Source organism: Gopherus evgoodei, chromosome 18, assembly GCF_007399415.2.
Source record: "Gopherus evgoodei ecotype Sinaloan lineage chromosome 18, rGopEvg1_v1.p, whole genome shotgun sequence".
Classification (NCBI taxonomy): Eukaryota; Metazoa; Chordata; order Testudines; family Testudinidae; genus Gopherus; species Gopherus evgoodei.
Window position 1 is genome coordinate 12,864,034 of NC_044339.1, and position 17,761 is coordinate 12,881,794.

The 17,761-nt window shown below is 46.0% G+C and overlaps 1 protein-coding gene across 1 annotated transcript in view; it reads right to left on the minus strand.

Annotated features, from left to right (window-relative positions):
• The window catches only part of CA6 (carbonic anhydrase 6), a 40,683-nt gene that overhangs the window by 18,369 nt on the left and 4,553 nt on the right, over window positions 1-17,761 (minus strand). The window contains exons 2-3 of the mRNA XM_030537617.1: window positions 9,269-9,361; window positions 7,029-7,211 (exon numbers count right to left, since the gene is read on the minus strand). Of these exons, the coding sequence (XP_030393477.1) occupies window positions 7,029-7,211; window positions 9,269-9,347 (262 nt within the window). The 5' untranslated portion in view covers window positions 9,348-9,361. The remainder of the gene's footprint in view (window positions 1-7,028; window positions 7,212-9,268; window positions 9,362-17,761) is intronic.

Genomic DNA, 17,761 nt, shown 5'->3' on the forward strand with positions numbered 1-17,761 from the left:
AGCAAAACTGTCTAAAATCAATGTTGCACACTGAATGAGTGTGAGAGAGATGGATCTGCACACACTGGTGCACCTGCAGACTACAGCTGGACACTGAGTTGAACACACCTGACATAAATCTGTATGTGTCTGACTTTTTCTGCAGTGCTCCAGAATGGGAGGAGAGTCGATTAAGTGTGTACATGTGTCACAAGTGCAATTTTCAAAGGGTGATCGTATGAGCATCTTCAGTTCCACCCAGGTAATGGTCAAAATCACAATTGACTTTAATCTGTTAGATCCAATGAGTGCAGAAAGAATTATAACAGATTGCTCTAACTGCTTATTGCTGGCTAAAACCTCTCTAAAGGCTAATAGTAGAAATAGTATGATGCGGTGAACAGACTCCATCCATGACTGGTAAGGAAAGGGAGTGATACACCATCCCAAACAGGGCCTTATTGGAAAAACCTGGGAGGTGGGCAGGCACAAACCCACCAGCTTCTCAAGGCCCCTCCCGCAGCCTAGCAGGAGGGACCACTGGACCTGGGTTCCCAGTGGGACAACTAAAAAAAACGGGGTCGGGAGTGGTGGTGAGAGGTTCAAAATGAGGGATCCAGATGGGGACACCGAGCAGACGACCCCGGACAGCACGTACTGCTCCTCAAAGGCATCTAAGGAGCCAGTGGATGCTGCCCTGTGGAACTCTGCCTGGAGGCATGAGACTAGGGAAGACGGGAAATAGGCCCCCCACAGTCACAGAGCACCCCTCGTCCATCCTCCTCCTCCTTGTATTGTAGATAATAACCTTGGCCAGGGCCAGGAGGAGGTTGACTAGGAGGTCTCGCGACTTTGTGGGGCCACGGATAGGGTGTGCAAAAAATGAACAGGTGTGGGGGTTAAAGTACACCCAGAACCTCAGCAGGAGGTTCTGGAGGAGCCAGAATAGGGGCTGCAACATGGTGCATTCAAGCCGCAGGAGGGGCAGGCCTTGGGAATGGAGGTGAATCGCGCCAGATACATGCCTGTGCTCACGGCTCTGTGAATGTGCTTCCAGCCAATGTCTCGGCAGGCCATGGGGCCGAAGTGGAATAGATGCTGGCCCACCAGGGCTCCTCACCCTCTACAGATGGAAGATACACCTGCCATTTGGTGTCAGGGCTGGACACAAGGGTGCGGAAATGCAATGTGTGGAGCACAAGCATGTACAGTTGATCCCTAGGCACAATTCAAAAGCAGACCGGCTGCAGGGTACGCAGGGAAACGACTCTGCCCTATGCTACATTGCTGACAAGCCTAATTAGTGGCATGCACTTGATCTTCTGGAAATAAATGACCTAACTAGCACCTGAGAGGGAACTCGAGAATATGGAGCAGCAAGCTATACCTACCTGACACCTGGGGCTCTCCGTAGCAGCTTGGTGCCAGACCATGCAGGGCTGTGGCTGTTTGAAGTATGCCTTATGTTTCTATTTGGCTTCTCGGAAAGGTCTTATGATAATTAGGGTAACTCTTTGGCTTGGAAAAAATGTATCCCCTAGATGATAAATCCTTCTGCCCCACCAACTTCTCAATGGTAGGGCTGCAGTATCTAGAAATCCCATTGGGCAGATTCTTCACCTGGCACTAATAATAAATTAATACCTGGCACTTACACAGGGCTTTTCATCTCTCAGTGCTCTTCAGATTAACATCTTTATCTCCATTTTACAGATGCGGAAACTGAGGCATGGAGAAATGCACTGACTTGCCCAAGATGTTGCAACAAGAAAAGGCCTTGTCCAACCTATTACAGTAATCTCCAGGCTCAGCGGACATCATCCCATAAGGACATGCAGGACTAGCAGGGATGAGGTAATTATTCTGGCTTGAATCACACAGGTGAGGAAGGTTTCAGAGTGGTAGCTGTGTCAGTGTGTATCAGCAAAAAGAACGAGGAGTACTTGTGGCACCTTAGAGACTAACAAATTTATTTGGACATAAGCTTTCGTGGGCTAAAACCCACTTCATCGGATGCATGCAGTAGAAAATACAGCAGGAAGATTTCATGTTCTGTGTGTATATACCGTCCTACTATATTTTCCACTGCATGCGTCCGATGAAGTAGGAGTCAATTTGCAGGCAGACAAGTTGAAAACATGTTTCTTTTCAACAGGCCAAAAAAGTCTACAGCGTACCATAAACCACTACATTGCTTATTGTAAGGGCCACACCAATTTCATAGTCATGAAAAATGCATCACAACCACCAAATCTGGTCTCCGCATGAAATCTGGTCTTGTGTGTTTTTTACCCTATGCTATACTGATTTCACGGGGGAGGCCAGCATTTCTCAAATTCTCCTGACTCAAAAGGGAGTTTCAGGGGATCACAAGGTTATTTTAGGGAGGCTGCAGTATTGCCACCCTCGCTTCTGCAGACCTGAGCGGCTGGACAGCAGCAGTTGTTGGCCCGGCACCCACCTCCTGAAGGCAGTGCAGAAGATGGCATGGTCTGGTATTGCTACACTTCCTTCTGCGCTGCTGCTGGCAGTGGCTCTGCTTTCAGAGCTAGGCTCCTGGCCAGCAGCCACCACTCTCCAGCAGCACAGAAGTGAGAGTAGCAATACCACAACTTCCCCGACAGTAACACTACCACCCAATGCCTGTTTGTTTGGGTCAGGACCCCTACAATTACAACACTGTGAAATTTCAGATTTAAATAGCTGAAATAATTTGTGTGCTTTTAAAATCCTATTACACTGAAATTGACCAAAATGGACTGTGAATTTGGTAGGGCCCTACTTATTGTGTAAGTACATGACTGTTTCATAATTAGGATTGTTTGCCTTACCAAGCAGCTCAGTGCAGTGTGTATGCTGTGCAAAACACTGGCTGTGAACCACATGCCAAGGATCATTCCTGTTCAGGGTAATCTGAGAACGTACTACAGACAGCATGAAAACAGAAGGCCTGATTATCACTGTAAGATCAGAGCTGATGGTATGCACTGTGTAACTTCTAACGAAGCCTTCTACTGGCTGAAAGGTCAGAGAAGTGTGCAATTATGACAATGTTATGCCCTAGGAACTGGTCTAACAAGGGCAAACATCTGAGGCTTTGGCTACACTAGAGAGTTGTAGCGCTGCAGCTTACTCCCCGTCCACACTGGCAAGGCACATACAGCGCTGTATCTCCCCGGCTACAGCGCTGGTAGTATTCCACATGGACGAGAGGAATAAAGAGAACAGCGCTGGTGCTGCAGCGCTGGGGTGCCAGTGTAAACAGCGATTAATCTTACTACGCTGTAACTGACCTCTGGAATTTTCCCATAATGCTTTTAACTAAGGAACTCTTTCTTTTGTTATGATGCCTCTCTTTGTTTTGTTGTGAACTCGGGGCTCCCGGAGCTGCTTATCTAAAACACAAACACAGCTACTGTTCGCTGGAGCAGAGGCAGGCAGGGAATGTCCACAGCTAGTGTTTGCTTGAGGAGAGAAACAGCATGCGGGGGGGAGTCCGTGGGAGCAGCTGCTTATCTGGTCTGAAGGCTATTTGCATTTAAGAGTGAATGAGAGAGGGGTGGGGGAAGTGGTGGGAATTTGCAAGGCAGGGAGCTGACAGTGTCGGCTCCAAAAATCCCCCCCCCATGCTCCCTGTCACACTCCACCCCACCCACCTCTTTTGAAAAGCCCGTTACAGCCACTTGAATGCTGGGATAGCTGCCCATAATGCTGCACCACTCCCAACACCACTGCAAATGTGGCCACTGCAGCGCTTCCCCTACACAGCTGTACGAAGACAGCTTTAACTCCCAGTGCTGTACAGCTGCCAGTGTAGCCAAACCCTAACACTGCTACTATCACTAGCGAATGGAGATTGGCTTTTAGCCTACATTAAATAAATTGCTCTTTAAACCTCAATGGAATAGGCTAATAGGATTTAAGAAAAGTACTGTACTTGGAATTGTGTGGCAACTAAAATGTACCATGTGCTCTGAGAGGAAGTTCCAGAGAGATGCTTGGAATTTCACCAATGTGAACTTCAATCTTTCTGGTTCTGAGCACCCTCAACTCATATTTTCAGCCTCATGAAGAACCAGTCCTTTAAAAACCGAAGAGCCAAATGCTGCAATCTTTACTGAGGGGTCACCCATCCAAACAAAACATTTCATCTCTTCCTAATTTTTTCTCTAAACTAGTCCCTGAATTCAACCCAAGTTCCAAAATAAACCCCACACCTTTGTCTGACAAACTTTACCCTGCTCTAGTGCAAAGAACCTGCAAAGAACCTGCTAAACATCGTCACTCCCATCAGCTTAAGATGTGAAGAACCTCTCCTGCTGTGGCCCACTTGGGGCTTGTCTACACTTGAAATGCTAGAGCAGCACAGCTGCAGCTGTGTTTGACGTGTAGACAAGGCCTTGGAGGCAGTTGGTAGGTGGATGGAAGAATCTTTCATTGACCTAGTGCTGTCTATGCAAGGGAGGGGGTGGGTTTAGGTTGGGTTAACTAGGTTGCTTAGGGGCATGCATTTTTCACACTTGTGACATAGCTGTGTTGATTCTACTTTGACTGTAGATCTGGCTTGAGGCTCTTGCTTGAGAGCACGATAATGAGCCTTTTCCTGCTCCCCATGAAGTCTGCAGCAAAATTCTGCTTGACTACAATACAGCTGTGCATAAGGACTCCGGGATTTAGCTCACATTGCTTATTAAAATGGTCCTGGCTGGTAAGTCAGTAGTTTGTTAACAAGAGTGTAGGAAAATACAAACACATGGTGAGAGGCCTGGATGATAAAGCTGCAAGAATTAATTTGCAGGTAGTGAAGCAGATAACACTGACACCAGAAGCCTCAAGTGAACGGTTGGGTGTAAGTGTGATAAATAGGCATTCTTAACCATTATGATTCTTAGAGGTACAATTAGAGTGGCCTCACTCACGAGACAGTATGTTTCACCACTTCTGTCCCTCCCTTGCATCTGTTCCTTCTCCCTGTGCAGATAGTGAAGGAATATCAGTTCAGAATAAGATCTTCCACAGAAGATGGGGAATCTCTTATCTTCCATCCGCCTTTGATGGAAGACTGAAATATCTCTCCTCACCCCTCAATGCCAGGAAATTCTTTACTGAGGGATGCATCATTTAGGTAGGATGTTGCAGAGGGCTAGGAGCCAGGAACTCCCAAATTCTAAGCCAGTTCTGACTCGCCAAGGGGTCTCAAGCAACTCACTTAGCTCCAGACACCTCAAAGGTAGGCAGGCCTGCACCTAACTCTGACATCAAGCCCCTCAGTGTTTCTGTTTCTACCCAGTAAAGCAAGGCTGATATTACTTGCCAGCCTCACAGCGGGGTTATGTGAATTACTTTAAGGGTTTTTATAAGTGGTTTTGAAAACAGGTGGTCTGGTACCTTGTCATTTATGTCTGTGTGCACAGAGGTTACAAATCATCCCCCAGTTAACCTTCCATGGATGTGAGTGCAGAATTCTATTTTACACTCACCTGGCACAGGAGCAAATGATGAGACTGCAAAGTCAGGAAGAAGCAGGCCCAAAATGCAAGGTATTGTAGTCCTACTACTTGTATACAGGAACCAAATGCCAATGTAGAACGCTGAATCTGCCCTCTGTCCCTCTTCTCCTTCTCTCCCCTCCCACCTCAATGTCTCATAGAGAAATGCAAATAGACTCTTCTTTCTCTTGATTGTATGTGTGTTGCTGACCGGCTTTTCCAGCAGTTTGGGAAAATTAGGAGACTAGAATTAAATGAGATGACAAAGCGGGAAACTGAAATAAGCAAGTTCAGGATAGCAGAGCTTGGAAAAACAACCTTGTCTGAGAGGAGGATTTCTGCGAGCTAAGAATATTCCCCATATGTTAACTGGTTTCCTGCAGACATGTGCCCTGAATAACTCTCTAAAAGTATCTGCTCAGCAAGGAGAGAGAATCTCTCCCCTCACGGGCGGGAGTCCATGCTGCTGCCAATCAGCTAATTCCTGGTACATGCCTGCTACCTAGCCTACCAGAAAAGTGATGCAGGGTGTGATGGGCCAATAATAGGATGACTAGCAATGGCAAGATGCCCATGTATATGCCAGGGAATATGTGATAAAGTTCTGTTCTACCAATGTCCGAGTGGGGTCTGATGGACACACTGACGATACTGTAACAATGAATCCATCCTACTCAGCACCATTTGAAATGTCAGGGCACGTATTCCAGGCCCTATTTAAAGGTGAAACAGTGTGTGATTAGGGTGATCCCCGCTAATGAATATCTCTTCCTATGAACAAATGACAAACATTGGGGCCCAGTCCTGCGGATATGATAGTGAGGGTCAGTTTTCAGGAGCGACTTTGCTGGGTGTGACATCTGGCCTTCAGGAATGCAAGGCAACTGGCCAGGCTGCTACTGGCCAAACACAGGCCTCTCTACGGTAACACTGGCCTCTCTGCACGCTTGTTGAAGATGTATTTCCTACAGCTCTGCCCGCCTGTTGCATCGCTTCTTGCACTGAAACAGACAGGGGGGTGAAATTGACCCCTTTGCACTGGAGGAGGCCAAGGTTTTGGCACCAGTTGAGCCCCCATGAAGCCTACAACAGATAAGCCTCAGCAAGGGGTGAATTTCACCCAACAGCTGCTTGGCACCTGGCATAGAGCCTACTGTTTCCTACCTAATGGGAATTAATGGCCAGACCCTCACAATTCCCACTGCGTCCCATGGGGGTAGGGTTCAGCATCTCTTGGGATCAAGCCAAGAGGTCTGAAGTTCTGCTGTTGACTCCAGGGGGAGCAGGACTAGGCCATAGTCACTATCTAGGTCATTCCATGGGGTAGTTAAGGTGAAAATCCCAAGGCCTGTTTTCAGTTTCCAGGTAATTCTACAGCCTCCGGTTAGGCTTATATGTAGTGTCAATTGTCCATAGCTATGGAAGGAGAGATGCTCCAGTCCCTGTTCGCGGTATTGAGGCAGTAACCTGCCACCCTCCTGAGATTAGCAATGATGTCACAGCCCTGTTGCCCTCCTCTCTGGGGCAGGAAAGGTAGCTGGACAAGCCCCTGCTGCTTACCTGAGTGCCCGTTGTTGGTCATGGTGAAGTTTCCCTGCAAGGGTCCATCATAACCACTCAGCTCGAGCTGCATCAGCTGCGGGTTGTACCTCACTTTCCTCTTCTGAATGTCAATGGGGGACTGGTGCTTGCCAGCGCAGGCTGCAAAGTGCTTTCCCCAGTGCATTTCATCCAGCTCTCCTGCTGCAAGGCCAAGGAGAAGCAGAGCAGGCTCTTACAAAGTGGCATGAGTGCTGCTGGCTCATTGGCATTCCTTGCTCAGCAGCAGGGCTGTAGAGCATACCTCTCTGATTATTATAATGCCAGAAACTGCATGCCTGAAAGACTGATCTACCTTCCCTAGCGTGACACTATGCATCATTCTGGCTGCATGACAACGGCACCACCTGCCAGAAAACCTGCCTCCCCCTAATATCCCATCTCTACTAATGGCTGGAGGCTGAATCTGTATTGAAATAGAAGTGGTGTTTATACAGACAGTGATGTTATATCTATTCCAGGGGCCAGAGGCATGAAGTCTGGGTTCTTTTACAATGAAAGCTTTGAATAGTGCTAAGCCAATCAGTTTCTCCAAGGTGGGGGCCCACAGAGGATTGTCAGCAAATTCTCTACTTATTTTTTTTTAATTATATAGGCACTATCAAGCAAATAAAGCATGGAAAAGGAGAGCAAGTTTAAAATAAATTAAACCTTTTGCGTATTTTTTTCCTAACTTTCATCTAGCTTGCTGTCTAGGGCTTCTTTGGTCCCTTTAATGCTCTCTGCTAAGAAAGCAACTGGTCAATGCTTTGCTAATAAGAATTGGCACTTTCAGTCCTACCTCTCATTTGAGGATCACAGACCTACTTATTCTCACTGATTACACCATACACTACCTCTTTAGGGTAGGTAAATAATATTAATTCCTTTTTATACATTGGTAAACAGATGGGGGGAGTTTGTGACTTGTCACATTCATGAGTCAGTTGCAGATGTAGAAATAGAACCCAGGAGCCCTGGTATGCCATTCATCTACTCTAAATCACTAACTAAAATTCCTTCTTTGTTAATATAGAAAGAAATAAAATTTCCACTTCAATTCAATCCAAGTATTTAACACCTTCCCCAACCCCAGTGCCATCCAAATAATTAAGCACTGCTTTAATCTTTTGAGGCTCTTTGCTCTCATTGTACTGTTGTATTCAGGACATTATGGCACTTTTACATCCTCTGTCATTGCTCTGGCTTAGAATCAATGTGGAAATCCATTCTTTCTTTTCCAGCAGTTCCCTTTGCTAATTACAGCACATTGATCTATTTCAGAGTCAGAATTTCAGACTACCACAGCCAAGGTAAAGCCTTAAGCTGTTGCTGAAATCTCCCACTGAGAATTCAACAGTACAGGGTGATGGCCTGGCTTTTTAACCATTTTAAAATATAGCTTTGAACAATTAAAATATATTTCAGCATCTGCCCAATGTTTTTTTATGTATTTATTGTTACTGAATCGTTAGAAACCTATTTCAACATCTGAGATCTTTTCTTTCATTTTACTTTGGGAAAGTCAGTTTTTGCAGGTACTGTAACTTAATTCCCAGACGTACGTCAGTGAAGTAATAGCACAGATGATCAGGAGATGTTGGTGAAAAGATTTTGAAGATAATTGTTGTAAGCAGCCCTGTGTGCTAACTGCAATTTAAAAAAAAATTAAATCAAGAACTTTAGTTCCCCCCACTGTGGCAGCCTGCTTCCAAGCCCATTGAAATCTGTGGAAAGGCTCCCATTGACTAACTACAACAGATTCTGAATCAGATTCTGAAAAGAATTAAGCAAAATTTCACATGAGGGCAAATATGCAGACAAGCAACCTGCTGCCTCTGTATCCATATTCCGCAGGCTGTGAAAGTAAAATAGTGAGCAAGCAGTTATCTAAATGGAAAGCTCTTCTTTTCTTTCTAGGCTCAGCAAAAGGTCAGCTTTTATTCTAAAGCCCTGTAAAGATTTTTCTCGTTGTTTGCAACCTATTGTTCTGTGTGACCATGTGTCCCAATCACACAAAGGAATCGAGAAGGTTGGCAGAGAAAAGAACCACGTTTAAGATACACGATCATCAATGAAGTGAAATAAATTAGCTGTCATGTTGTTTTTAATAGACAAGCTGAAAAGCCAAGTTTTAGCTCCAACCACAGGTGACTGTCTTAAGCAGCCTGGTGGAGCCAGCAGCATTTAAAAAGCAGATGTTGCTTGCTTGTAGTCATTACCTTTGTACGTCCAGTGTTTTGTATGAGAGGCGCTGAGATGCACAAGGAGCAGGTGCAGCAAGGTGGCTGGAATCCTCATGGCTCTTGCAGTGTCTGAAATCAGAACCAAGCTGGGCAATGCATTTCTTTGACAATCCCAGAAAGTGTAAATAACAATTTACTCAAATTCCAGTCCTTCCACTATCTGTCCTATCCTTCTCCCCTTCCTGCTGAAACAATCCCCCCCACCAGGATATTTTACGTGAGCTGCCAGCTACAAATGCTAAAGCATTTTATTGATCTACTCGCAGAGGCTGGTAGTTCTAATGAAACAGAAGGTTACTCAACCTTCTGACATGCACTTGATGTATACTTTTCTGTCCACTTTTCCTGTCTGTCTGTTCCCACTAAGCAGGGATGTGAGCTTCCACACAACAGTGCCTTGCAAATATTAACACTTAATGTTCTTCTGCCTCCGAGCTCAAAGTAGAGCCGTTGCACAGAGTCTAAGGCAGAAAGAGGTTAAGGGACTAATTTTCAGAGGTGCTGAGTATCCACAGCTATATTTGAAATCAATGGGACCTACAGGTGCTCAGCCCCCAACACTGGGGCCAGATTTTCTCCATTAAAATCTACGGGTTGTGGGTACCAAAAGAGCTTTTGAAAATCCCACTAAGGTGGCTAGCTGCATCTTTAGGTGCCTCAATACCTTTAAAATCTGGCCCCAAGTGATTTGCCCAAGGTCACATAGCAAGTCAGTGGCACACCTGGGAACAGACCACAGGTCTCCTGTCTGCCATGCTGCAGTCCTGTTCATTAGACTATGCTAATGTTGTAACAACAACCTTGGCAACCTGCACCTGCTCCCTGCCTAATAAACCCCTACCAATAATCTCCCCAAACCAAAATGAATAATAAAATCAGAGCCTCCTGCAAGAAGTGTTTCTTCCCAAAAAGGGAGAAATGCCAGAGACTCCATGAAATCCACTAAGGACTTTGCTATTGCAATGGATTTTACATTGAAGGTGCTTAGATAGATCATGTCAATAAAATCTCCAGTACTTCTGCCCTCTCTGTCTCTGCCAGTTTCAGTAATGTTGCGCTGCCTAGCAGTGATGACTTAAGAAAGCCACAGCTAAAACAGGTACGGGAGTTGCATTTTTCACTTAAACTTGGCTTTCTGGGGCTTGCATCAAGCTGAAAAATGGGAAATGCTGTTTTGTTTTTAATCTAATTGTGTGTCCATGAATAGTTAATTTTAAAAGGCCTTCCTGCTTCTTTATCCCACACAGCACGTGTTTAAAGTTTGGGAACTGCTGAACTATTGAGTTATTTAATCAGATGTGTATTTCCCCTCTCCCGTCCCCCCAAGAAGTCATTTATACTGACAGCTGCACTGAACTGTGTAAGGACTGAACTAATCAAACATGTCCTGCAATGCATTTCATAATCCTTGTGTATCCAGTTGGGTAAATAGTCCTTGGAATTAGCTGAGGGAAAAATTTTAGCGGTTTATACCTGTTTACGCTCCAGAATTCCGCACAGGACCACATCTGAGGACGAACTAGCCAAGAGGTCACTTCTGCACCAAAGTATCCCTTAAGAACATAAGAATGGCCATACTGGGTCAGACCAAAGGTCCATCCAGCCCAGTATCCTGTCTACTGACAGTGACCAATGCCAGGTGTCCCAGAGGGAGTCAACCTAACAGGCAATGATCAAGTGATCTCTCTCCTGCCATCCATCTCCATCCTCTGACAAACAGAGGCTAGGGACACCCTTCTTTACCCATCCTGGCTAATAGCCATTAATGGACTTAACTTCCATGAATTTATCTAGTTCTCTTCTGTCACCCAGCTGGACTTGCATTGAACATGGATGTTATTTGGGAACAATCTGTTTCCCTAACCTACCCTTTATTGATCAGCTCTCTAGGGGTTACACAGAAGTTTTGAAATGAAGCCAATTGCAAGCTTGTGCTGGTGCTAGGATTGCTGGAAGTGGGGTGAATTCATGTTACATGGAGCCATTCTGCTCAGTGCCCAAGCTGCAGGATTTACTTGGAGTTTTCGGGAGGACAAACAAGCAGTTTACGCCAAGAGTGGCCACTAATTGTGGGAACTTCCATTGTTTGGAGCCCAACCTAAGACATCCCATGCCCACTTACACCTAAAACTCTAGCTGAAATCAGCAGGCACTGCATGTGCTTGGCAACTCCAGAAATCAAACCTTAATTCTGGGGTCTCAGGCTGGGCAACCAAAATTAGTAGCCATTTTTGAAAATGTTGGCGTTGGGTTTTTGCTGATTCCAGGTGTAAATTCTAGTGTCTAAAGGACAGGTGGACAGTGATAGGTGGAAAGAAATTTTGCCCTAAATATCACTTTAGCCCCCTACAGCTCAATCAATGCAACATTTGCTTTGAAGATGCATCTTAAACAAAACCTTTGTAATTGTACATGCTAAGCATATTCAGATCGCAAGCTCCAGGTACAAGCTGGTTGACACAAGGGTAGGGAAGGAACTTCTACCTATATAAAGCATTGCACAGACGGGCAAGTCCATTATGTGCAGGTTCTGCCCGTCTCTGGAGCATCAGGTAGTGGTCTCTACCGGCAGAATGTTAGACTTAATGGACCAATGGTCTGACTTGTTACAGCAATGGAGTAACTAGAGATGAAGAAGAATGATTAGCTCCTAGGAGCCATCCCCTACAAGGAGAGGACTTAGTTCCCCCATTAGAGGAGGTAACAGATATTAAACTGATGATACATTTGATGAGAGAGGGCCTTTGCTGCATGGCTTGGAGCCAAAGTTATGAGGTATTCAAAGCTGGGGGGTTTAGTTTGGTCAGTTATTTAAAAAAAAAATACTGAACAGGAAGCAGTAGCAAAATTCCGATTCAAACATCTATCAAAGGACTGCGGGTGTTTGGAGCTGGCAGGACTGTGCTTTGGGCCCATCTCGACACTTGAATTTAGTCAACAGCAAATTCTATGTCTAGATAGCTCAGGCATAAATGTTCTTAGCATGTTTTTGGTACATAGGCAGGCTGCTTGCCCCTGGATGCATTTATACAGACTCCAGCCCCACAAAGTAGAGAGGGAAATCAGCCTTTCACCCCACAGACCTGGCATCCAGACACCCGTGCTTCAATGTCCTTCCTTATTTCCATCTGTTCCCTATGTTCACTCTGTACCATCCATTAAATTTAGCTTCAGCCAGGATGCTGCTTCTATTTCAGGCAGCTCAAGAACTCAGGTCAGGTTCCAATTTCAGACCCATCCTTGACAATGCAACTATCCTATCCCTCTTACCAGTCAGGAATGTATATAATCACACAGCAGCCTTGATCCTGCACTGGAGCAGCTGACTCAGCATCTACATTTATGTCTACACTGCACATCAAGCCCAGGCTTTGACTCAGGTTTGAACCCAAGCCCCCGTTCTGTATGCATACAATCTGACTCATGTCAGCAAGCACTCAGAACCTGGGTTCTAGGACCCCACTGAAATTCAAGTCCAAAGCCCTGTCATTTTGTAATGTGGATGCAGGTGGAGCCACAGACCTGAGTCAGAAGGTCTGCGTCATACAGTGTGAGCTTGTTAGCATGGCCAAGAGGTTTATAGTGCAGTGTGCATGCTCAACTTTAGGCTTGGAAAACTCGGGTCCCCAAGCCCCACAGACTTGGGCCTAGTGTGCAGTATAGATATATCCTTCAGTAGTGCCCCTTTGGTCCAGGACACCACATATTCAATCACTGAAGTCAATGGGAGTTTGCTGGATCAGTCCCAGGTCTGAGGAACATTTGGCCAGGAGCTAGTTGTTTGACTCCAGACAACCAGATTGCCCTCATCCTGGATGTTTAGTGTTTGTTAATAGAGGCTAATGCCTCTTCAAACAGAGTTTTTCCTGCTGGAGCCAGGCTGAGTAAAATATTCATACTTCTTGACAGCTGTTTGTGAAAAACAGAAAGCCAGCCAAGGGAGCTGCAGATTGGATAGATCCCAGCCCTGGAGTAATGCCTGCAAAGGCTGCATGGGCTAGCATTGTAGGAAACACTTCTGTCCAGAAACTGCTGTTCTGAATGAGGAAGACTGGAGGAAGGCAGGGCGTTTTGTGGACCTTTCTCGAAAGCGAATGGTGTTTCCCTGCTCTCCCTCTACATCAGTGGCTCTCAACCTTTCCAGGCTACTGTACCCCTTTCAGGTGTCTGATTTGTCTTGCGTACCCCCAAGTTTCACCTCTCTTACAAACTACTTGCATACAAAATCAGACAGAAAAATACAAAAGTGTTACAGCCACACTAGTAGTACAAAAGTGTTACAGCCACACTAGTAGTGCAAAAGTGTTACAGCCACACTAGTAGTGCAAAAGTGTTACAGCCACACTAGTAGTGCAAAATTGCAGACTTTCTTATTGTACCATGTAATTATAAAATAAGTCCATTGGAATATAAATATTGTCCTTACATCTCAGTGTATAGTATATAGAGCAGTATAAACAGTCATTGTCTGTGTGAAATTGTAGTTTGTACTGACTTCGCTGGTGCTTTTTATGTAGCCTGTTGTAAAACTAGGCTAATACCTAGATGAGTTGCTGTACCCCCTGGAAGACCTCTGCATGCCCCCAGGGGTACACGAAGTCCTGGTTGAGAACCATGGCTCTAGATTAAGCAGTGGGCACGAAATATGTATTCCTGTTGTTCTGAATGGAGTTTGGAGGAAGGGTCCTCACAAGGCTGCATGGACTTTTGGGAAGCATCCCTGAGGTATGAAGGGGGTGCGAAGGGTGGGGTGTGTGAGGGAGGCAGGTCACTCCACTTATGAGGAGGGTCTGCAGCTGCAAGCGGAGCGCTGCGTAGTGGTGGTCTGGGAAGTAAGAGGATGGGGTCAGGTCTGTGCTTCCAAGCAGGGACATGATACAAATGCCTGTGTTTCACTTACACACTCGGACGGACGATCAGAACTGGTGCAACAGGACAAATAGTTTTAAATTTAGGAGTCTCCCGCTTTTCATGTGGGCCAGGTGACTCCCCGTGAACGTGGCCATATTTCCTGGGACCGACCCATGCGTCAGCAGTCTGGAACTGTGGCTTAGATGAGGACATTACTGATTAAGCTGTTCCAGGCTATATCTCAGTTTAGCTGATGCCAGCTAGTTTACATTTAGGTTTGCCTACTGCATAGCAAGCAACAGCTCTACTAAAACGTGGCCAGTCAGCAAAAATATCAACAACATCCACAGACACAGTGGCATGGAGAGGCCTCTGCCATGCAACCAGACAGATTGCTGTGCTGAAAAAAAATCATTTGATTTATTTTTACCTTAATTTTCTGGGGAAACAAAACTATTGTTATGTTAGAGGTTCAACCTGGCCTCCATTTCTCCACATGCATGTTCTTGCACACAAATCAGGTCCTTCATGGTCTCCTATTTATATTGAGCAGTGAGGCCTCTTTGGAAATTTGGCCCTACATTTCAGTTTTTCCTGTATTTAAACTAATCTGCAAGAATCATGGAAGTTGGTGGTCATACAGCCCCTCAGGGCTGGCAACTCATTCCACCCAGCCTCCAGCCCACATGGTCACTGCAGAATTGGTTCAGCCTGTATTATATTCTCAGGTGCTTGGCCAAATTCTGCTCTCACTGATGTAAATTCAGAGGAACCCATTGATTCTACTGGAGCTCTTGGATATGGTGGTGATCGGTGCTATAGAAAACCAAAGATTAGATTGTCTAGGGATGCTCCAATGTTAGAGAGCAGAATTTGTCTTGCTTTGTATGATTTAAAGAGTGATGGGCCTAGCACTACTTCACTTAGGAGCCTATTCCATAGTCTCAAAGATCTCATCTGGCTAGCTCAGGTACTATTGCAGATAGGGGTGGCTCCAGGCACCAGCGCAGCAAGCGCGTGCCTGGGGTGGCAAGCCGCGGGGGGCACCCTGCCGGTCGCCATGAGGGCGGCAGTCAGGCCGCCTTTGGAGGCATGCCTGCGGGAGGTCCGCTGGTCCTGCGGATTCAGCAGCAATTTGGCGGTGGGTACGTCGAAGGTGTGGGACCGGCGGACCTCCCACAGGCATGCCGCCGAATCTGCGTTACCAGCAGACCTCCCACAGGCATGCCGCCGAATCTGCGTTACCAGCAGACCTCCCGCAGGCATGCCGCCAAAAGCTGCCTGATTGCCGTGCTTGAGGCAGCAAAATACATAGAGCCGTCCTGACTGCAGGGAAGCCACAGCAGCACGCGTTTCAGTGTGGGCTAGCTGCGCAAGTTATTACCCAGAGTCCCTGGTGGGCATGTGCAGCCCATGCAGAAGCATGTGCTGCTCCGGGCTTCTTTGCTGGTGGCACCTGAGCTAGCTAGATTAAAGCCAGCTCGGGTACATCTACACAAACTGCATTCACACTCCTTGACTGCAGTGTAGACGTTCCCTTTGTCACCCACTGAGTCCTGTCATCTCCAGGGGTAGGTCATGCTGGTGACCATCCCACTCTTTTTCCTTCCTGCTCAGGGCAAAAGGAGATGATGAGTATGTCTACATTTTTTTTTAAGTGTGTTCTTTACTCCAGTTAGCTAGCTTGGGTCAAAATAGCAGTGAAGACACAGCAATTTGGCTTTTAACTCAGGTTAGCAGCTTGAATTAAAGCCAGTGGGGAAATCTGGAGCTGAATTTGAGCTGCTAACCCAAGTTTAAAGCTGAGTTTCTGCATCAGTGCTGTTTTAACCCAGGTTAGTTAACACGGGTTAGCTAACCAGACTTAAGAGCACACTTCTTTCTGCAGATTTTTGTAAACGTGCCTGAAATTAGATTTCACTTTTCTCCTGTAACGAATCTCTCTAAACTAACTGAACATGGTTAAGCTGCAGGGGGACAACACAGCTGCATTTGTGTGTCGCTTGTAGCTAGTGCTCCTGACTCCCCGTTGTATAACATGTAGAGAAAGCACTTCTGCTATTCTGTATTTCTGAAAATCAGTAAAAACAATGTAAAAAGAAACAAAAACTCCCAAACCCCTTAACAAACACATACTCCATGCAGAACAAAACAATTTCTGGAAATGCCATTGTTACTCTGTCACTGGGTAAGCACTTCTGTCCCCCGTCCCCTCTCCATACTGTATTGTATGTTGAGCAGCTGTGACATCCAGTGGCCAAATACAATACAGTTTAGTTTTGTATTGAGTCCTTCATTCATAGAAACAATAACATAGCCCTTACATAGCATTTTTCAGCTTCAAAGCGCTCTACAAACAGTAACTAATTAACCCCTGCCACAGCCCTGCAGGGTAGATGGGTGTGATCAACCTAATTGTACAGATGAGATGGGGAAACATTACACTCTAGGCTCTAAACTAATAGTAATGGTGATAATTAATGATAAAGTGCAGTAGTTGCCTTATTCAGTTCTGGAATAGGCCACAGAGCCAAACTCAGGAGTTTCTCTCTCCTAGTCTGGTGTGCTCAGTGGATCATCTCCCTCCTGAGCGCACGTCCAGACTAACCCGCGGCATCGGCGGGTTAAAATCGATTGCTCGGGGATCGATATATCGCGTCTAGTCTGGACGCGATATATCGATCCCCGAGCGCGCTTACATTGATTCCGGAACTCCATCAATCCGAACGGAGTTCCGGAATCGACACGGAGAGCCGCGGACATCGATGCCGCGCCGTCCAGACGGGTGAGTACCTCGATTTTAGAAATTCGACTTCAGCTACGTTATTCCCGTAGCTGAAGTTGCGTATCTAAAATCGATTTTAATACCTAGTCTGGACGTGGCCTTGCAGACGGGATCTGCTATCAGATAAGGAGTAAAGGAAGGCCGTAAGGCAAAAGGTATCAACTGAGACTAATTCAGCACCTCAGATGGAGGCAGCAAGTGATAGAAGGGATGTGTTCTTAGGCCCTGGGTCAAGAGAGAAGTGTGGATAGAAGAGGAGATTGCAGCAGTGGAGATGGGGAGTGATTGGTTCAAGGATAAGGAGTTCAGCAACAGCCAGGTCTAAATAAATGCCTTTCCCAGTGATGTTCTGAAGGTGCAGATGAGACTAACTAGCAGCCATGGAAGTTGTGAGAGAAACTGCAAGTTCAGAGTTCGAGCAAACTGAGGCTGGATTCAAGAGCATGGTGGTGGAATGAAAGATACAGGACAAAGAGGCCTCCTGATGTATTTAATAGTAAGATGCGACAGTGTAACCAGACAGTGGCTTTCAAGACAGGCAGATATATGGGAAATAGAGTGATAGGAGCGTGAATCAGGGAATGGAAAGTCGGCCACTTTCCAAAAGTAGGGATGTCCAAGGCTGAAGCTAGCAGAGATCCATCCCAGAAGGGACCAAGAGCAAAGCCTTTAGGCACTTTGCAATGGAGGGGGGAAAAGGAGGATGTAAAGCCTCCAACAGAGGCTTAGGTGCAGTATTTATTCTGTGGGTCAGATGTATACAGCTTCAGTATTCATGCCTATTGTTTATCTTGCTTCAAATCAGAATTCAGGGAACTTAATTAATGGATTAG